The 23,234-nt window shown below is 35.2% G+C and overlaps 1 protein-coding gene across 1 annotated transcript; it reads left to right on the top strand.

Moving 5' to 3' along the window:
- Positions 1 to 8,246: 8,246 nt before the first annotated feature.
- Positions 8,247 to 10,258, top strand: LOC131076180 (lipase-like PAD4). The gene is made up of 3 exons (XM_059210612.1): positions 8,247 to 8,387; positions 8,617 to 9,539; positions 9,688 to 10,258. The coding sequence occupies exons 1-3, from the start codon at positions 8,247 to 8,249 to the stop codon at positions 10,256 to 10,258; spliced, it is 1,635 nt and encodes a 544-aa protein (XP_059066595.1).
- Positions 10,259 to 23,234: the final 12,976 nt, after the last annotated feature.

Genomic DNA, 23,234 nt, shown 5'->3' on the forward strand with positions numbered 1-23,234 from the left:
TTTTGTGTTTCATTTTTCTTAAATGGTTTGGTAGATTTTGTCTTTAGAGGAAAGTTGAATATTATTGATATTGAAAGGAACTTAATGTTTAAATGTTCTTGAATCAAAATTTTAACAATAGAAGGTGGGTAAGGAAAACTCCAATACCTTACCCTACCAAATATCAAGGAAATATAATAAATGTTAAATAAAATGTTCATATTCAAAAAATGAATTATTGTTAGTCACTACTACTAAAATATAAATCAACACTTGAGTAGAAAATTATACAGCCAAATTTTATACTATTGTATTTAAAGTAGTTTGATAAATTTTATCTTTACAAAGTTAAGTTTAATCAATCTTAAGAAATACACGATCGCTAATTGTATTTAAGTTAAAGTAACATTATTAATAGATAGTAAACAAAAATTCCAATTCTATATCTATCTAAATATCATCTAAATTTTTAACACAAAAATAATACTAATACTAGATAGACGAGGAAAGATTCAATACTTATATAATGTAAACATCACCTAAAATTATTACATTTTCTTGAAATAATTTGGTAGTTTTTGTCTTTAGAAAAAAGTCACGTACTCTTGATTTTGAAAGTCTACTATTGAATGTATTTGAATAAAAATAATATCTGTAACAGATGAATAAGTGAATGCAGATGAATAAGTGTATGTGAATTGTTTCATACGACAAGGAGAAGAGGATCATTACCAACAGAGAAAAAAGTCATACGACAATGAATTTTCTTCGTCTTACATCCCGCAATGATAAACTTTATTTGTCACTACCCGCAAATTAGGAAGTTGAGTATTCCTAATTCTAAAGCTGAGTTTATTTTAGTCAAATTAGTATTAATAATGGATTAATGATAAAAGCCTCAATGCTTGACCTTTTTAAACACCACCTAAAATTTTGAGACATAGTAGTACTAGATTTTGTGTTTAATTTTTCTTAATTGGTTTGGTAGATTTTGTTTTTAGAAGAAAGTTGAATATTATTGATATTGAAAGGAACTTTATGTTTAAATGCGCTTGAGTCAAAATTTTAATAATAGTTGGTAGGTAAGGAAAATTCCAATATCTTACCCTACCAAACATCGAGGAAATATAATAAATGTTAAATAAAATGATCATGTTCAGAAAATGAATTATTGTTAGTCACTACTACTAAAATACAAATCAATACAGTTTACTAGAAAATTATACAATTAAACATCACGCCAAATCTTATACTATTTTATTTAAAGTGGTTTGGTAGGCTTTATCTTTACAAAGTTAAGTTTTATCAATCTTAAAGAATACACTATGATTAATTGTATTTAAGTTAAAATAACATTATTAATGAATAGTAAACAAAACTTTCATTTCTTTATCTATCTAAATATCATAATAAATTTTTGAGGCAAAATAGTACTAATACTAGATGGACCAGGAAAGATTCAATACTTATATAATGTAAACATCACCTAAAATTTTGCATTACATTTTCTGGAAATAATTTGGTAGTTTTTGTCTTTAGAAAAAAGCCACGTGCTCTTGATTTTGAATCAAAATAATATCCGTAACAGATGAATAAGTGAATGAAGACGATACGTATGTGAACCATCGTACGACAATGAGAAGAAAAAAAATCATTACCAACCGATAGATGAATTTTCTTCATCTTCCATATTTTCCAAACCCATGTCATACGACAGTGAATTTTTTTCATCTTACATCATTTTTCACTATGCTATAAATCAAATTTAAATGAAAAAAACTTGTTACAAACAATAATTATAAACTTTATCTGTGACTACCCGCAAATTTTATCCTACAATATTTTGTGGCTTTTATGTCTTACAAAGGGGTAACATGCATATTTAAATTTTAGTTTTTTATTATGCAACCATGATTCATCATCATTTTATATTTTAAATCTTGTAAAAATAAGGTTTTTTTTTTAAAGGCTAAAACCCATGTTTTTTCATGAGTGCACTAGTCATCAAGTTTCAACTCTTACACAACCTAGAATTCTATAAAACATCTGATATGTTTTGGATACACTATGATAATATCAATTAGTGGATATGAATAGGATGGAAATCTTACATGAGCTATTTTGTATCTTCTATGGTATGAGCTCTATAGTCTATCCAAATATGTATCCTTGGAACCATGTGTGGACATCCATCAAAGGTTAAAATAAGGGGTATTTTTAGTAAATGATGTAGCAGAAAGTTCCTAATAGACATGTATGCAAAAGATAAAATTCTAGATAATACATGTGAGAAATATGAGAAAATGTCTCAAGAAATTATAGGTTATGTAGGTTTATTAGACCTTACCTCTTATTAACTTCCTATTATATATATCTAAAGAATATTTTTCTTCACATCAATATCATTTGAAATTTATAATAAAACTATTATTCTTAACATTATTTCCCTCTTGTAAATATTTAATTTTCTACCATTATCACATCATCATCTCATCTACAACCTAGTTTGACACCTACCTCCATGATTTAATCTAATGTGTTCATTTATAACTATAGTATCCCTTATCATAGCTACCGATTATATGTCCACATCAACAAATACACATGCATAATGCATTTTTTCCAAATACATCTACAGTCTCATATCACTCTAAATATGCACACATATCTTTTATTTTACTATCATCCATATATTTTTCATCCTTTGGCCATACCATAACCATATATTTTCCTCATAGATTATATCATAGCTTACGCACATACCATATCCTCATCTACATTCATATCATAGCATCCTCTTTTGACATATCATCTTCATATATATCCATATCTTAGATCACTCACTTTACCTTTCACATCCACATAATATCATTCCTAGTACATAATATAGACTTCTACCATAGGTGCTCATTCATGATCAAATATTTCACTTCTACGTATTCATATTCTCGTCTAGGTTATCACCTAAACCTATAATGTACCTTAATCTACATCCATATCATAATATCCATTGTCACTTACATTATATAGCATGCATCCATTGCCATATATTTCAACCATCATATACCATTACCCTATCTAATTCATAGGTGTCTACTTTCGCATGCATCCATAACCTAATTCAAACAATGAAATCCATCCACATCATAAACATCCATTTTAATTTTCTAAACACCCATTATCCAACATCTTCGACCATCATTCACATAAACTTTTCTTTTCACCTCCATATCATAACACCACTTTGTCAAAACCATACAATCAAGTACATTAATATTCATATTCATATATAATCCTTCCTAGACAAGCATACCTTACGTTTGACCATCACTTACATCTGTTTTATACCCCATCCATTTTAATTAAATTGGAACATACATCCATCACCATAGGTTTCGATAATTATCTATATACATCATATACTAGTATTCTTATTTAGTTATAGGTTTCGATCTTCACATAGATTCATTTGACATAAGTTAGACTACTATCCCCATCCACATCATAAACATCCATTATCATTTAATATATGTCCATTATTTTAATTTTTTGACAATACTTTATTTACACTTTACTTTTCATATCCACATTATCACAAAATTTAACATCCATAGTCACATATCATCCTTCAAAGACATTAATATCTTAGACTAGACAATGATTGATATCCCTATCATACCAATATTTACATCTACACCATACCTCCATTATAATATCCATTGTCATTTACATTAGCATATGCATCTATTATTGTACGAATCAACCTTCATACACCTTTCTTCTGTCCACAACCTAGGCTAGAATGTACATACACAATCTCATTTTGTATTTACATTCATACAAATACCATACCACTATTTGCATTGAAAGTATATCACCCAAGTTTTGTCATCTAATAATTCTATTACATTATCATATACATCCATAATTATAAACTTAGACTATTAGCGACATTCACATCCAACTATCATCCTTGTTTTACAATGCCATCCTACACCCATAGCATAACATATCATATCATATTCTATCATGTATCATACTACACAAAACATTCTTCCTATATCGACATAGCTCAACCATTCATACATATACATAAAACATCCTCATCCATATCATCCCAAGTATCATCCATTTCAGTCTTGTTGGCATAATGGTGCCCCAACATTCCAATTACATAAGATTATTATTTATAGTGAGTTTAAAAATATGTCCAAAAATTTCCTCTCCAATTTGAATGCCTTAAAGAAACTTTTTGGGACCAAGAGTGGTTGTAACCAATGTAGCGAGTTATGTATTGATAGAGAACTTCATGAGCTTTTTGAGAGTTCAAATAGGTCATCAATCAAAAAATTTGATCAAAACTTATGGTGTTTCAAATTTGGATCTATTAAATTACGAGATGCAAAAACTTGTTGGATACATAAAGGAGTTGTATGGGGGAGTCACACATGTTAGCACGTATTTTTATAGATCATAGGGAATCTTGGATTGGAGATAATTTGGGTACCATTTTTGGGTTATTTCTAGTTTTTATTTTATATTGTTGATTTATGGTTTCATGAGTAAAAGGACAAACCTGTATCACACTTTTATAAAGGAAGTGGCCAACACAACTAAAACTATTCAGCTTTGATCGCATAAAAGTAGAATTTCTAATTTGAATTTCAAAATGACATAAACTAATGAAATGTAAAAAGATTCATGAAATTTATGCCCATTATGTTTTGAATATTAAAAAAAACAATTTTTTAATATATTTAAAGGCATAATTTTTATTGTTGAAAATTAGGGGGTCTAGTCGGTGTCACCAAAAAGAATGAAAAAACACTTTTTTGGGGGGATTTCAATTATCCAAATAAATGACATGCATATGTAGTGTAGAAAAAAAGAAAAATTAAATTTTGATGTATTTTTTTCCTCATAACAATATTTTAAAGTCCAACATAGCTGAATTTGATACTTTTCATTTATTGTCACTTTTTGTCTATTAAGTTTATCATTACCAAAAACAAATTATACCCTTTTGGAAAAGATTTTATCCTCTAGTGAAAAATATATTTTGTAAAATATTTTAATATGATTTAATATTTTTTTTTAATTTAAAATTAGCCTATTCTCAAATTTAAAAACCTACTTGCAATATTTAAAAAATAAGTCATTAAAATTATCCAAAAATTAAAAAAATATACATGTCTAGATTCTTGACTTTGAGCTCTACCAAAGGGTATTCTTAGATTTGTTACTGCAGAAAAATACAACAAAAGTGAAAAGTTAAAAAATTTATTGAAAAATGATTATGTGGTTATCACTTAGGATGCCAATAAGCATGTTTGGCCAGATTTATTTTGGTAAAAATTATTTTGGCCAAAATGGTTTCAGTCGAACCTTTTTAGCTAAAACAATTTCGGTTGAACACCTTTCGGTCGGGAAGTTGTCGGCCCACAACGGTTTCCTAGGCGACCACGATCCTATATGATGTTTTCTTTCCTATGATTTTTTTTGATTTACTAGTAAATTTGGAAGTAAATTGAACGTATATTTGAACGTGAATTTGAACATAAATTTGAAGCTGAATTTGAACATTAATTTGAAGGTGAATTTGAATGTAAATTTGAAGGTATATTTTGTATGAAACTTGTTATTTCCTTTATGCATATTTAAGTTTATTAATTTAGACAATAGGTTAATATTAATATCTAATTGTTCAAGTGACCTATTATTTATAACATATTGATACAATCATATTTTCTTTAAAATAATGCCAAAAATTAGGAAATTTACTTGGACATTGTTTATTATAACAACATTATACAAATGGGAGTTTATTTATTTTTATTAAATAAAGAAAATATCTATATCTTCAATTAATTATGGATTAAATAAAATAATGAGTCAATATAATGTTACGCTTATTTATAGAATTATTTTGAGAAATTGCTTTTATTTGTATTAACTATATAACTTAGGTGTTAATTTTGGCTACATATAGGTTCCATTTTGGAGACCTATTTTCTTTTATGACCTTAATAATTGGGAGTGTGCATTAGATTAGATAACACTTTGATTTGGTTCATTAAAAAAAGCCCTTGTTTGAAGTGTTTGGTGCGCTTGCACACGTTTGTTTGTATAACCCTAAGGTGTTTTGTGAAAGTAAACTACATAATTTTCCTAACATGGATATCTACATGATTATTTAGTACATGTGAATAGTTATACATAATTATTTTCCATGAAATATTGTTCCTGGAAACTTTCATGAACCATGGAACTTCCCTAGAGGATAACCAAAGCATTCATCATAGGAGGTCTCGAAAGCATCTATGCTGCCTTATTATGGACATCGTTCTTGTACTTAATTACTAAATGAAATTGTTGAAGGAATCCCATCCATCTGAAGTGCCTACTTTGTTGTGATTTTGATTGTGAATGTAGATACTGTAGTGGTTGGTGATCAGTGTGGATGATTGTTTCTTTTCCCATTAGATAGTGCTTCCATTTTTTAACACTTTGAACTAGTGCATAAAGTTCCTTATCATAAGTAGGATAGCTATTGAATATGTTGGGATTAGTTAAAACTGAGTCAAGTTTATAGGCCCATTTCAAAAAATTGCCTGGCATTTCCGAATGATTAAAATAAGTCAGTTTGAATGGCCTAGTTAGCAAGGGGATAAAATGAAGCTGGTTGATTTTCAGAGGGTAAGGCTCGAGATTCATGTCCCACACCTTTCATTTGGCCTATTCAGTGATGTGCAACTTTCAGAATTCAATTTGGATAAGTTTATGAGGTACTCGTTTTGAGGGGTGAGCTGGAAGTGCATTTTAGGCATGAATGCAGATTTTATTGAGTAGCCTACTTTGCGCGATTACATCTTTTGCCCAGTTGATCATCATGAAGAAATTAAAAATGGATTCAATTCTATGCATAAATGCGAGTGAGATCATAAATTTTCAAGTCTTAACGAATCCATTTGCTCAGTTTTTGAAGCCGATTCCGTTTGCAGTTTCTATGTTTTGGCAAGTCCCTGTTTCGACAGCTAGTCGAAGCCCTGTTTTGCACAAGTGTAAAAGTTGCCTCAGTAAGAATCATGCCATAATGTTTGTTCCGAGCTGATGTTGGTATAAATGATGAGCTACGTTTAAAATTTCAAAGCTCTACCAATCCGTTTGATCGGTTTTCAAGAGAGCTCATTTTGCCATCAAATTCAGTTACCCGCACTCCAGTGTTAGATCAGTTAATGTTGCCATTTTTGTGTGCATGCCATTTGCATCCTGTCAGTCTGGTGATCGAACTGAGAATTCAAAGATTTAATATGTACTTAAAGGTACCTATGTTCCGAATTTGAGGACCCACGGAGGTCGTTTGATATTTTTGAGAAAGGCATCATGTGTTGCCAAAACATTGACTTCATCAGGTCCGCAGTGTCGACAAAGCCAGTTGGCCGTTTTTGGAAATTAATATCTCTTCGCTTGGGACTCGTCTTGAGAAACCGTTTGGTACAATTCATCCTTGTATATCAAAGTACACGCCTGTCAGATAGCGAGCTCCAGAAAGGTGTTTTGACAGGTTTGAAAATTACGTCTTCGCGATTAAATGCGAAAATTGTGGCGTAGTTGCCTGAAGGTTGTAAAATGTGGATTAATGATCCGAAAATGATGCCGATCGTTCCCAAAGGTATGTTTGAGGTCCGTGAAGCATTCTAGGGGTCAGTTGCATGAAAACGAAATTTTTTTTAAGTCGGACCCACTTTGGGGCCCGACCTGGCTTACGCCTGCGCCGTATTATTTTATTGACGACGTGATTCCGTTAAGAGATGTTATTGCATGGGCTGTTGTGAAATCGAGATTTGGTTTTCTTAATGCTTGTTACTATGATTTCAAAAAGAGTATCAAGTGTAAAGCGTGGTAGTCATTAAAACCTCCAATAGCAATTCCAATTGGCAGGCATAAGGTGCATGATAATTTTATTTTGTCTTCATTGCTGTGGCGTGAAAAGGGCATTAAAATCCGGAAGGATTGCATTGTTCTTTCTGTATTTTCCCTTTTGTGTATAACTATCCTTTGGCATTGAAATTTGTTTTCAAAGCTATTAAATGTGACTTTGCCATTCTCCAAAAGCTCTACGTGGTGTTTAGCAAAGGGGCTGCAGTTTAATGTTGAGGAAAATCATGTGTTCAGAGAGGGGGCTGCATAAAGTTTCAAGTGCTCCAAGCAAATTGCAGACAAGACAAACTCCCCCATGTTTTGCCTCATCCCTCCAATAAGGTAGCATGGTTTTTGAAGTAGTTCGTAGAAGACTTCAGGCTTCTGTGGGGGCGTTGAAGTTACCAGCAAATCAAGCAAATGCAATAATAGCAGATGCAGCTGCATTTGAGGTGCTAGAGAAAAAGTTGTTTAGTGAAGATTCTCAAGTTTAAGCATTGTTCTAGGTTTGCTGCTGGTCAAGAGCAGGCAATTTTTCTTTCTTCTTGTGAAATCCTGAATAGAGCTTGGGAGGAGACGCGCAGTATTCCAAATAACAATGACAATACTTATTGTCGTTGGAGTAAGTATGAAGGCGTAGTATTTATCACTTTCCCTTCCTTTCACATAGGAGATTTCACTGCCAGTGATAGCTCATATGAACAATGAGATATTAAGAATGAGAACAAGTTCTTCTCTGACCGTCTCAAGGATGATTTCGATCAACCGGCTCTTGTTCACAAAGGAGCTCTCTACAAATTCCTTGATCTTATGAAAAGATCAGACTTGGAAACCCAGATGAAGCAATTTTCGGAACAGATTAAAAAAAAAGAGGTGGAACAACCAATTATATTCGTGGGTAATTCTATAGGAGGTGCTATGGCAACACTAGCTACAATCTCCTTTCTGGATAAGAGGATGAAAAATATCTATCCTTTGTGCATTACATTTAGCTCTCCTTTGGTGGGAAATGTTGCTCTTAGAGGATCAATTGGTTCCCAAGATTGGCTTGGAAGATTTTGTCATGTGGTTTCAAAACATGATTTTGTTCCTCGCATGCTCCTTGCACCTTTTGAATCGATTGCACTACATTTGATTTCAATTTTCTCTCAGGGAGAGATAATAATGGGCAATGATTTTGATCCTATACAAGCTTGCAGGGAACTTCTTGACAATGTCAAGTGCCTTGGAAAGTCTAGCCCATATAAACCTTTTGGTATTTATATGATCTGTTCAACCCAGGGAGTAGCTTGTATTGAGGACAGTCAAGCTGCCTTGGAGATGCTAATTTTAACTTTGCAAAGCACTGAAGAAAATGGTATTGCCGATGCATTGATTTCAGAGCACAAAAGTTATGGTGATAAGTTGAAAAATGTTTTTGAAAGTGGATACTCAACAAGAGCTTCAAACATCTTCCCAGAATCCTCCGTTGAGATGGGAATAGCATTGCAATTAGAAGCCATGGGCTTTCAGACTCTGACTAAATCTGCATTTGATGCCTTGAAAAAAGCTGCAGATTTGAAAAACAAGCATGACATGGACATTAAGGACCTAAATTCAAAGTTGAGCAAGAACCAAAGTAGACTGGCAGAGCTGGAATGGTACATTAAAATGGTATCTAAGGGCAACAGCTGTAGCTCCTACGATGTTTTCAAGGACCTGGGCGAAAAGAAAGATTTTCATATTAATCGGCATAGAATGAATCTAGAAGATTTTTGGGATAAAATTATTGATATGGTGAAGAATCAGCAATTGCCCAGTGACTTCCGATACCAAAACAAAATGGATCAATGCTGGAACTACATACAGAAGACTTGTAGAGCCCCTGGACATTGCAAACTTCTATCATCTGCACAGCGATAGGGGAAGTTGTCTCTCAATTAAGAATAGGCTGCTCCGTCATAGGGTTCTGGAAAAATGGCTGGATGACAAAAACCAAACTCGCATTGAAAGAGGTAGAGGGAGGAAAAAGACTCGCACAAAGTTTGCATCCTTAACTGAGGACTCTCGCTTTTGGGCTCGTGTAGAAGAAGCTGATAAAGACTTGACAAATCTCCAGCCAAAGAAAGAGCAAACTATCATTGCCCATCTCAAGAAAAGCCTCAAAGATTTTGAAGCTTATGTGTCGAAGATGATCAAGGAGAAAAGTATTTCCATGGAGGTTTTCTTTGAAGAGAGCGGCTTCATGATATGGTGGAAGAAATACAGAGAGTTTCAGCAGCAACACTCAGAAGAGTGGAATCAAGCTCCCCTTTCCTCAAATCCATGGAAAAGGAGAAATTGGGAGTTCAGAAGACAGGTTTTTGATTCAGTTTTATAGTCTGTTAGAAGTTGTTTATTTCCATGGCAATTTTCCCTCTTTGCTGTAGCTAATCACATGGCTGTATGGAAGTCAATAAACTTCAAATTGGCAGCAATTGAAACCATTCAAGCAACATTCTCCCTTCACGTGATCTCGAAAGGGAACAAAGGACATGGTGAGTGAAGAGGAAAACAAAAGAAATTTCAAGCAAATCAATCAAGCGCCATGAAAGTCCCAGGAAAAGCTTTAAAAACGCAGTCCCAGGCATAATAGCAATATCCCACATTGACTGTGGAAGGGAATTTTATAATGTTTATAAGCAAAAACAAACCCATTTATAATGTCTAAGCCATAAAGGCTTTTGACACAAGGTGCCTATGGGCGCCCAGCAGGCGGGCCCATGCGTGAGCATGCTTCCTGAGGTGATAGGGGAGTTGACTGGATGAAAATCAAATGGACCCCACGCAGGCACGCTTCTCGAGGCAAATAGGCGAAATTTTGCAGACGAAGGCTGGGTTAACGAGCGAGCAGGGTCGAGAGAGATCAACGGCTCGCGCTATTTCGCGAAAGGAATATGCACGTGAGTTAAACCAGCGAAATAGCGAAAGTGAACGAGAGCCGTCCACGTGTCGGTGCAGTCAGCGGTCCAGCAGGGGGTCTCAGTGAGGTGGCACCCAGTGGCGATGACATGGCATACGAGTAAGCAGCCCAGTGGCAATGACATGGCGGCCAAGTGGCAGAAGATGAGGTGTCATCCCAGGTGGCATCCGGTCAACCCCATCGACCAATCAGACCCTGCCACGTGGCAAGACGTCAGAGCACATTTGGAGATGAAAAATTTAAAATTAAAATTGTTTATTATATAGTTTAGACTATATTAATAAATGAAAAATTTAAATGTTTGAGCACATTGGGGAATTAATTCGCCCAGGACTCAATTTTTGGCCAAGATATAAAGTGTTATATATTTTCGGAAAGCTCTCGGAGCGAGGAATCCGATTATGAAGTTAATTTGGACAAATGTGAGATATTTTAGAAGCAGTTTCCACAGGAACAAAATTCAGTTAGAGAGGAGAGACACTTGGCAATTTTCAGTTGTGAATTTGTTTTTCTTCCCTCCTTTTATTCCCCATTCTCTCAGTTGTAAGGGTTCCAGAAATTTGGAGAATGGCTCCATTTTTTCATGGCTTCCAATTCTGAGTATTCTTCCAGATTGTACAGAGAAGGGTTATCCTTTCAGTAATGGAGTTCGATTCTTTGCTATAGGTGTTCTTAGCTGCAGGTTCTTGTGTATGTAAGGCATGCACAAATTCACACAAAAGTTGTCTCTGGATTTTTATTTTCATTATATTCAGATCAGATCCTCAAGGAGGATGAGATTTGTTATCTCAAGGAGGTAATTGTGATTGTTTGCAGGGATTCTTCAAGGAAGAATTTAAATTCTGTAATAAATCATGAATAATGGAATATAGTGTCTGGATTTGATATTTTCTGTGAGTGAGCTGAGTAATGCATTTATGCAAGGCATTAAATGCATGAATATTTAATAATGAAGATGGATTTGCAGTATAAGGTTTCATTTATAGTTTGATGTGTGACTCTGTTGCCCAATGGATAAGGCACTGATCTTACAAGTTTGGGGATGTCTTTCAGAACAACATTTTAAAAGATAAATCTATTTTCCCTTCATGTTTAGGGGTGTTTGTGTTCCATTCTTTCCAAGCTCTATTTCATCCTATTGCTTGTATAGATCTAGCCAATCTGTAATGTTTCCTAATATGTTGAGCTTGTGAAATGATTTGTCTGCTCATTGTTGATGCAGTCTTATGTTTGTGATTGTTGTATTCAATGCATCAAAAGGGTGTCCCCCCTAGGTCTAGCAAAACCTGAAGTGCAGGAGGATCATTAGGATCCTATGTTATGTTGTCCAAGCCCTGAGGTGTTTCATTGATTGAGATCGGCTATCTCATAGATAGATTTACAGGTGTCTTGGGTTATCACTTTTGGTGAACAACAGAATAGAGATGTGAAATTTTCAAAGTGATAACATACCAGCTTACCTCCTTGCATTAGAACTGCTCCCATGGCAAACCCACTTGCATCAGTTTCGATCTTGAATGGTTTTTGCCAATATAGCAAAGTTAGAATAGGTGCGGTGCTCAACTTCTCCTTCAAAGTGTTGAAATCCTTCTACTGAGGTTCTCCCCACTGGAAATTTGTCTTTGTACTTGTCAATGCATGCAATGACAATGCTATATAGAAGAAGTTAGAAATAACCTTTCTCGAGTACTAAACAACTCCTAAGAAGCTTCTGACTTCGGTTACTGTACTTGGCTTAGGCCATTTTACAATTACATGGACCTTCATAGGGTCAACTTTCAACTGACCATTTCCTACGACATAGCTTAAGTACACTATAGATGTCTTTGCAAACTCACATTTTGACATCTTTACAAAAAGTTTCTCTTTTCTCAAAATATCAAAAACGTTCTTTATATGATTTAAATGATCATTCTAGGACTCACTAAATACAAGGATATCATCTAGGTAGACTATTATAAATTCATCAATGAAAGGATGAAATACATCATGCATTACACACATGAAAGTGGTTGGTGCATTGCACAGACCAAAAGGCATTACCAACCATTCGTATAGTCCTTGTTTAGTCTTCAATGCAGTTTTCCAAATGTCATTTTCTGCAATCCTAATCTGATGATAACCACTTTGCAAATCCAGCTTAGTAAAATAAACCACATACTTTAGCTGATCAAGTAAATCATCAATACAAGGAAGAGGATACATGTTCTTTACCATGATCTTATTTAGGGCACGGTAATCGATACACATCCTTCAAGACTCATCCTTCTTTGGCACTAGTACAATCAGCGAGCCACAAGCAAATGTACTTGGTCGAATCACTCCTTTCTCGTCTAACTCTTGAACTTGTTTCTTGATCTCATCATTATGTAGAACAGATAAGTGATACATGTAGATATTAGGAAGAGGCATGTCCTACTGCAAATGCATCTCACGTTGGATCTCTCTCTTGGGGGGCAACCCCTTTGGTTCCTGAAAAAGGTCATCACATGTAGATACAATTTTGACCAACTTGGCCTTATGTTCTGGTTTACACCCCTTAAATTCCTAGGATTTATCATCATACTTGGATTTTACAAGCATAAGTACAAAGTTTTTACTCGCATTTACTAATCTTTTCATTTGACCAGTATTTACTAATGCAAGATTAGTTTTAAATTTATGCGATCTAACTATGTACTCTTTACCATCTTTGAACAAATGATACTTATTATCCCCCCTATAAAAGATTGTCTGTCAGATATGGACTTCCTAACACAAGCCCACAAGTATCCAAAGGTACTAAATATCCAAAGGAATTTTCTTTCTTTCCTCCACCCTAGACCAAAGGAATCTTTTCTAAAGTTTTTCAATAGTATATGCATATTTAGAGGGGATCTTGAATAAATTGAGAGAATACATCGGGAGGTTCTGAAGAGTGGCTTTGAGTAGTGAAATCTTACCAGCTTAACTAAGGAGGGTCCCCTTCTAGCCATCCAACTTCCTATTGAACTGGTCAATCAGAGAGAGCCAAAAGGTATCAAAAGGTTTAGGTCCCAGAGGAAGACCAAGGTAAGTGGAAGGAAGCAAACCAATCCCGCATTCAAGAATGTTAGTAATCTTATGTTTCCTTGACTCTGGAGAATTAATAAAGTAGATGAAACTCTTAGCTCTATTGATCATCTATCCCGAGGCCTTTTCATAGAGGCCGAGGGTGGATTTAATGACTCTAGCCTCCCCAAAAAAAGAGCTCTCCAATAATATTGTGACATCCACAAACTACTAGTGAGAAAAAGTCATGTTAGTAGAGGAAGGCTTCAAACGTGTTAGAGATCCATCCAACACCTGTTTATGAATAAATCTGCCCATAATTTTGGCCATGATAGTAAACAAAATCGAGGATATAGGGCCACACTGCCTTAACCCCCTTGAGGTTCTAAAGAAATGAGAAGGTGACCCATTAACAATAATAGCAGTAGAAGCAGTAGAGATAAGATGCTAGATTATACCAATTACTTTACCCGAAAATCCAAAGGCACAAAGAACGTTTTTCAAAAAACACCAATCCAACCTATCATAAGCCTTTGCTATGTCCAACTTTAGAAAAAAAACCTGGAGATTTAGCCTCCTTCAACGAATGAATATTCTCATGAACAGTATTGATGGAGTCAAGGATTTGTCTCCCTGGGACAAAACCATTCTGTTGAGGATAGATCAGATGGGGCAGAATCTGTCGCATTCGCGAGGTGAGAACTTTGGAAATGATTTTGTAAAAGGAATTGCACAAGCTGATAGGTCTGAAAGCATCCAAAGAATTAACCCCATGCATTTTAGGAATGAGAACAATGAAGGTTGCATTTAATTCTTTAAGCAAAGATTTGGCTCCAAAAAACTCTTTAACAACATTAGAAACATCATTCTCCACAATATCTTAGAAGTGCTAAAAGAAGAACATAGGAAAATTGTCGGGGCTAGGGGCTATATTACCATCAAAGGAAAAGACAACAATTTTAATTTCCTCATTTGAGGGAATAGCTACCAAATTGCAATTTTGATCTTCAGAGAGCACTTTACGAAATAATATCCGCTAGAATACTTTGGGCATCCAGATCCAACATAGGGTGTGCCTTTAGAAGCTCCCTACAAAACTCAACATTAGCTTCACTAATATCCTTTTCCTTCTCTACCCTTCTACCATTTCTGACAAGGTGATCAATTCTATTAGCTGCTTTATGTTTAAGATTAGTGACATGAAAAAAACTTGTGTTTCTATCACCGTCGTTAAGCCATAAATACCTTGATCTTTGTCTCCAAAACATATCTTCATGGGATATGATGCTATGGTATTTAGACAAGACATCACTTTCTTTGGAAAAATTATCACCCACATATCCTTCTTTTTGTATCTTATCCTGAATGATGCTCAACTCCACTTGAAGAGTTGATTTCTACAAAAAACATATCCCCAAAGATCTCCTTATTCCATTTTCTAACCATCTCCTTCACAAATCTCATCTTTTTAGCTATATGAAACATAGTTATACCATCAATTTGAACACTCCACCACTCCTTCACACTATTATACAAGCTAGGATGAGATAACCAGATCTTCTCAAATCTAAAAGGAAACATTCTATGCTGCCCGCCTTTGGGTTCAGCCATAAGACTAATAGGATAATGATTAGAGTCGACTCTAATCATAGTATTCAAAGAACAAGAGTGGTGTTGAAGCCACTCAATAGAAATTAAGGCCCGATCCAATCTAACTTAAATCAACACATCCTAAATCTGTAATTTGACCAAGTGAAAGAGGATCCAATCGAGTCAAGATCAATAAGGCACTGATCATTGATATAATCAGCCAAATCCTATTTACTATCAAGTTGTATTTGAAAACCCCCAAATTTCTCAGCCTCCTGGAGAGGAGTGTTGAAATCTCCAATAACCAGCCAAGGGATGTTAGGATGGTTACAATGAATGGAAGAAAGTCTAGCCCAAAATTTTCTCCTAGAGAATTTGTTGTTAGACACAAAAATATTAGACAATATCCAAGAAAAACCATCCCGATATGTTTAAACAATGTAGCAACATGGTTACCATCATGACAAAGAGGAGCACCTTGGATTAAATAAGAATTCCACAGAGTGACATCTCCTCTAGAAGCCCCATCAGAACTACTTCCTTGAGCCTCACAAAATTTAAAAAACTTAATTTTCTCCACTCTTTCTTTAGACATTGTAGTCTCTTGAATAAGAAAAATGTCTGGTCTATGATCCGTAGCCAAATTATGAACTATGTCCTGTTTATGACAACTATTCATACCTCTAATATTCTAGGATAAAATCTTCATTTCTTACCAGGAGAGTTAAAAAGACTTTCGTGGATCGTCTTTTGTGATCCATCCATAATCTTTTGCATAGACTCATGTTGTCTTTGCCACCTATTGTATTTCCTTCCTACACTCCAAGAAGGTCCACAATCCACTCCAAATCTGTTGCAAGTGGTGATACTAGCACCAATTTTTTGCTACATTTTCTTTTTCTTCTTTTCCACTTTAGTATAGTTCATGTCATCATAAAAATAAATCTGCTCCAAACTTATATTCTCTTTTTCCTTAGGGGAGTGCATGGAATCCAGAATGACCATATTCTGGTCCAAATCAAAATGACCTCCATTGGAATTTCGAGATGAAGAATCACTCGAAGTGGGTTCCTTAATCAATTCTAAAAGAATATTTCAAAAAGAAGAGCCTAAGACCGGTGAAGATTGATGGTCCTTGAAAGTGCAGATAGGGTTCACCCCTTCCCCTTCAAATTCACTCTGCCTTATACTAGGGGATATGCATCTGGATCCAGCATTGTTCGGGTTCATTTCTCCCTGCTCCAAATCATCTTCCTCATCAATATCAACTTTCTCAACAACTCTAACATTGTTTTCTTATTCCCCCTGTACCGCAACAATACATCAATCATCCTCTTGGTCCTCCTCTTTTGTCTCACTATTCTTCACTTCTTGTATGTTTTCTATACCGTTTTTCTCCTGACCTTTCTCCTTAGTACCAATAATATGTTCAAAGTGTTGAGTATCTTGCTTGACATTTCTATCCCTTTGGACCCCATTTTGCTTTTTAGGCATCTTGTTATCTTCTCCAACATTTCTATCCACCTAGATCTCATTAGGAATATCAGGCTTATTATGTTTCTTACAACCTTGATCCTCATAAAGCACTTTCTTAGGCTTCCAAACCCTAGGGTCTTTATTACCATTTTCATCTTTCTTATTTCTCTAAGTGCATCTCTTTGCCCAATGTCCAACCTTCTTGCATAAAAAATAGACAAAAGGCAATGATTTATATTCAATGATCTAGAACAATGATCCTAGCTTCGAAACGAGTTCAACTTAGGAAGGAAGATCCTTAGATCTGCTAACCCCCACATATATCTTATCATAAACCATTCTTTTCCTTACTGTCATCATAGGGTCAATCGAGCATAGTTCCTTGAACACTCCAGCAATACCCTTAAAGATATCTTCATGCCAATATTCTAAAAGAAGCCCCAGGAGTTTCACCCATACAAGAATTGTATCAAAAAAGGCATCTGACATATCCATATTAGGAGCCCATTTTTTTAGGGTTAAGGAAGATCTTCCCATAACCCATGGTCCCCCACTAAAGATCGTTGAGATATCTTTGACACAGGAGAACATAAACAAGAAAAATACCCACGTAAGAGAAAAGATATCAACCCATCCTTTGAGCTTCCATCTACGACTTACAAATACCCTTACCACATCAATGTTGGGTCTAGGCCCAGAAAATTTACCAATGAGGGTAAGCCCCATAATAGCAATATTATGGTCTGTAACTTGATCCGGAATCGAAAGAGTCACCTTACCACTGGCCTTATCACAAATGACACAGACAGGGGGAAAGCAAGACTTCCCAGTCTGTTTGACTCCAAACAAAGACGCCCACAAATTCTCTGTAGCACCAGCACGAAAAGCGCACTCAGTGGCCTCCTTGATAGGTTGACTCAACTGAGGATCACGTTAAGAGTCATGAAGGCCTTCCTCAGAAGGTACTTTCCTAGTGGCATCGTCACCCAGGTTTGTTACTACTTATCAAATTGCCATTAGTTTCATATCCAAAGTCATACTATATATTCTAGTCAGTTAGTATTACCGAATCATGCAGTCGGTACACTCAGAGAAGTCGGTATAAATAGTCTAGTCGGTTACAGATGAAAGTAGTCACAGAACGCAGTATTCACCGAGCTGTTTATCGAGTAAAGTTTCATGGCTACCGAGTGGTAAAGTTAACTCATCAAGTTGATATTCACCGAGTGAAACATTTTACCAGATACATTGAACCTGGACATGCACATGAAAACGTGTTACAACATCGAGGCACATCTAACCGTTTTTGCATTGGGAATTGCACTATGAGATTGTGTATAATTACAAGGTCAATCTAACCAATGAGATATTTTGTTTAGTTATTCATTCGAAGAATCTTTTGTAAGATCGAAGCAATGATATAGATCACTGCTGTAAGAGATCTATTTATACAACATGATTCTAGGGTTAGATATATGAGATGCAATAAGAGATAACAGAGTGCATGCATGAAGGAAGACTGTTACAGAGACACAAAGAGGTCACCGAGAAGGTTATCAGTGAACAGTCGAAGAACAGAGTAAATAGAAGGGTTTACTGAGTTTTATTATGGGTTACCGAGGTATGCTACAAGCTAGGTAATCTTATTCAGAGCACATAGAATCTGCTTTAGCATTTTAGATGTAAAGTTGCATATATTTGTAATGATTTTATTGTAATATTTTGAAGTTGTAAGAGAAACCTTTAACAGGGTAAAAGACTCTAATCAAGTCTATAAATTGTAAATCCTTTAACCAGGTGCTACACTTATATAGTGTTGTAAAAAAATCCATTAGTAAGGTAGATCTAACTGATCTTGATACTCCTAATAGGGTAAGCTATCAGAAATAGCTAAATGTAGCTCTAACGGAGCATTCTTTATTATTGCAGTAGTGAAGTTGTGGGTGCCATCCCCACTGCAGTTTTTCTCTCTAACCAAGAGTTTCTGCGTGACCAAAATATATGTGTTATGGAGTGAATCATGTATGATTGTTATTTGTTGATTATAGTTTTATTTTATGTTACTGCACTATTCTGTCTATGCATAACAGTAAGGTTATTATCAGAGAAAAGTTTTGGAGTACTGATTCACCCCTCCCCTCTCAGTACATTAGCTTTCTATATTGGGCCTAACAATTGGTATTAGAGCTTGAATCTTGGAAAAGGGTTTAACTACCTAAAGAGAAAGATCTTAGCAATGGAAGGCTACAAACAATCTTAGAGGATTGTGCATCTTCAAGAAGAGTTGGATAATGCAAATCAAGTGATTGCAGACATGCAGAGGCAAATGCAAAAATCTCTGAAAGTAAGGAGAAGGTTATCTGATGACTTGCAGGATTCTCAAGAGCTAGTAGAAAAAATCGAGACATCATCTGAGAACAGTATATCTGAAGAGACTGAAGAAATGATTGGAATGCTGAAAGAAAAGAACAAAGCATTGGCTGATCAACTAAAAGCAATGAAAAGAGAATATGAACATTTCAGTACACAAATGACTGAAAATCTAGATGCATTAAGGATAGCTGAGGATAAAGCAAGAAATCTACAAAGAGAGAAACAACTTGAAGCTCTAGTATCTGAAAAGGATGATGAAATCATAAGGTCAACTGGTATTCAGCAAAATATGGCAGATCAACTAGGTTACACACATCATGAAGCAATTCTGAAGAATGATGAAAATCAATCATTGAAACTTGAAGTATCAAGGTTGACTGGTGAACATGAAACAGAAAAGAAATCCAAAGAATCATTGAAAAAAAGTTATGAAGCATCAAAGATGTTGGATGAGCAACTGAATACAAGAAGACTCTACAAAGATGGAGGACTCGGTTACAAAGGAAAAGACTCTACCGAGAAAGGAATTCATACTACCGAGAGAGGAGAATCATCAAAACAAACTGGAAAAAGGAATAACATCAAAAGGAAGAAGCCTATTTGCTACTACTATGGAAATCAAGGTCATACTGCAAACATATGCCAGATCAGAAAAGGTAAGCAACTGAATATCTCTAAGTCCAATAGATATTGTTATAATTGCAATAAATATGGTCACACACCTAATCAATGTAGGACAAAGTCTATTAACAACTATCAGAAGGCAAAATTCAAAGGGTTCTGTAAAAACTGCAATAGATATGGACATAGTACCGAGAAGTGCTAGTTTAAGCAAAAGAACTACATGAAGTATCCACACTGAGCAAACACTAGAGGTTACCGAACTCACACAGATCCTTACCGACAATATGCAGTAGTACCATGGGATTACAATACAAGGATATGGTGTGAATGTTGTGGAAGATATGGACATATAAGTGCCAACTGTTTTATAAGATTTGGAATGAACAACAGGAGATTATGGAGAAATCCCAGTATGACATGTTTTCATTGTCACAAAGCAGGACATTTAGCTAGAGATTGCAAAGATCAACCGAGAAGAGACACTCAAGAGATAAAACAAAAATTCAAGATGATTTGGAAAAAGAAAGAAATTATGTTTGATGAAGAAAGCACCTTACCTACCGAGTTAGGTGCACCTATTTCAAATTAGTCAAGAAAAGGTATGAAGGGACTGCATACTTTAAAAGTTGAATCATAACAGTTCCTATTCTATTATGTACAAAATTCAAAATCTGCATAATTAAGATGCAATTAGTCAGTTTATATACTATACAGGAAACTTGTCAAGTCGGTGTATATAGGAAACCTGTCAAGTCGGTTAATGAAGCTAAGTTGGGTACTCGGTGAAAATAGAAAATGGAGTAAATTGGTAAAAGGTGAACCGAGTGCATTTAATATCTTGACCTAACTTGCACAGTGCCCGATAAGGTATTTTTGAGTACTTAAAAATGTTTTCGCGGTCATTTTCATTCACCCAAGTTTTCAAGAAGCAGAGCAGGGCGAATCAAAGCGATCAAAGTTCATTCAGAGCAAATTTTGAGGTATTTACATCAATCTATTCACACTGTTTAGCTAGTTTCTGATCTAGTCAAATTGCTATTGTCTATCGAGTGTGAAGAGTCAGTCACTTGTAAACCCTAAGGATAACTTGTCGAATCTTACCCGAAATCTACCATGGTGCCCAAGATCCAAGACCCTATAGTTGTCCAAAATGTGGAGAAGCCCTCACTGAAATATTCCCTAACTCCTAAAGTTGCCTCAGAACCGGATGATAAAACTGCATTTTCACTCATCCCGGATCGAGTCTTGTTGGTAGAAGATGTTAGATTCTTTACCAAATGTCGTGTTGAGGAACTTGGTCATGTAGAGATTAGTGACACATATGATGAACTATGCACTGATGGCAAACTGGATAGCAAATTCGAGCATATTAGAATCAAGGGATTAACTGAAGCCCTAGTCTATCCCCATGTGTTCAAACCCCAATGGGTTAATTTTGTATTGAGCAGAGTACATGATGATTTCATGTGGCTACAAGAGAAACCATTCAAGATCATGAAGGAAGTCATTCACCTCATCACTGGATATCCCATCTACGATCATTCTTGTGCATAGAAAATGATATCACAAAAGGAGCTAATCAGTCTAACCGGAGTAGAATCCAATTACCGAGGACTAAAATTGAATAATGTCACTGATGCTGAACTAAAATTTGCAATTAGAGTTATTGGTCATTGTTTCTTCCAATCTGCAAGGGAAAACAATGTACCATGTGCTGCAGTGGACCTGGCCTACAAAATAGTAAAGAAGGGAATGAAAGTAGACTTATGTGAAGTGTACTAAAGAACTTATTTGAGAACCCGAACACAATAAGGAAGCCAAAGAAGAACAACTCGGCAAACACACTAAAGTTCGGTTCACTACTTGTATGTATGTTTTTCTATTTTGAGAAGTTCTTTCCCTCAGTTGGTAAAGTAGTATGGGAGCTACACTGACCTATCACCCATCAGATCAATGACTACATCAAGAAGTTAGGAGATAACTTTAATGATATCATGGATGATTACTTGAGCAAATTCCAAGAGAAAATGCACAACAAGTACAAGATCCCACCATAGCTGGTCAAAAAATACAAGGACAATATATGTTTTGAAGTCGACACTAATTATTGCTATGTAAATACTGTTGAACCGAGGATTCAAGCATTGCAACCAATGGGTTATGAAATTGATTATGATATCACACAACAACAAATTGATGCCTATCTATCATTTCTAAGGCATGCAACTAAACTAAGGTATGGAACCTATGAAGAGGTGAAGGAGAAAGTAAAAATTTGCATTGTAGTTCCTAAGGCTACAAGAAAAGCTACAAAGATGATAAAGGATTTATCTAAGAAATTCGGAGAAGAATTCTCCTCTACACCTGTCAAAGGAAATCTTGCCATTACCGAGGAAGAATCAAAAGCACAGGAGGTTGCAATAACATTGAACATAGAGCTGCCAAAGGGAAAAGTTCTAAAAAGAAAGAAACAGGAAATCACAAAGGCCCTACCGACTCCACCAACAAAGAGACCCAACACCAGAGCATTAGTTGCATCACCGAGCAAGAAACAAAAGACTGTTGCTGTTCCTAAGGTAACTAAGACTTACAAGAAATCTACTCGGAGACTCATTTTGGCAAAAGAGTCAAGTGATACAGAGTCTGATGATGCAAACAAATTCTAGGTTGTGAAAAGCAAAAAGGTAAACATTCACAGTGTTGAAAACTTTTGTGCCAATCTCAAAGAATATGGTGGATTTGTAGGATTCAGATATGTTAAGTATGAGTCTAGGAATAATGATGAGAAATGAAAAATTGAAGAAGTTGTCATATGTACACTTCTGAAGTTTCGGTTAGCACCATTAGAACTAGCAAAGTCACTTCTGAGTGAACTCTACTCACATATTGACAACAGATGGAAATATGCAATGGATTCAGAGAGACAAATAAGAGAAAGAAGTCTAGTCCATCTATTTCCTAAAATGTCCATAGCTGAAATCAAGGAGAATTTGTCCACATACAATTCAAAATTTCTTGTGAAACAGAGAGCCTTAAAATTGATGAATGGGCTATATATTGATGTGGAAAATGAGACTAAAGCCAAGTGGCAGGAGATCTTCAAAAAAAAGGATGTCGGTGAAGAATCTCAAATTGAAATTGTTGATGTCACCGAGCAAGGTCCAGACCCGATTGACACTATACAAATTGATGAAGATGTAATGGATGAAGCAACACCAGAGCAAGAAATGATTGAAGGCACCACTTATGCAAAACCTGTCTCTAGTGAATCTGTCTTAGAACAAGTTCAACCTTATCCACC

Source organism: Cryptomeria japonica, chromosome 8, assembly GCF_030272615.1.
Source record: "Cryptomeria japonica chromosome 8, Sugi_1.0, whole genome shotgun sequence".
NCBI lineage: Eukaryota > Viridiplantae > Streptophyta > Pinopsida > Cupressales > Cupressaceae > Cryptomeria > Cryptomeria japonica.

Excerpts from the sequence above, each read along its gene's own strand:
- LOC131076180 (XM_059210612.1), top strand. The coding sequence starts at position 8,247 with ATGGTTTTTGAAGTAGTTCGTAGAAGACTTCAGGCTTCTGTGGGGGCG. Across the intron at positions 8,388-8,616 it reads TGTTTAGTGAAGATTCTCAA|AATGAGAACAAGTTCTTCTC; the intron begins GTTTAAGCATTG and ends TGAGATATTAAG. Across the intron at positions 9,540-9,687 it reads AGACTGGCAGAGCTGGAATG|CAATTGCCCAGTGACTTCCG; the intron begins GTACATTAAAAT and ends GTGAAGAATCAG.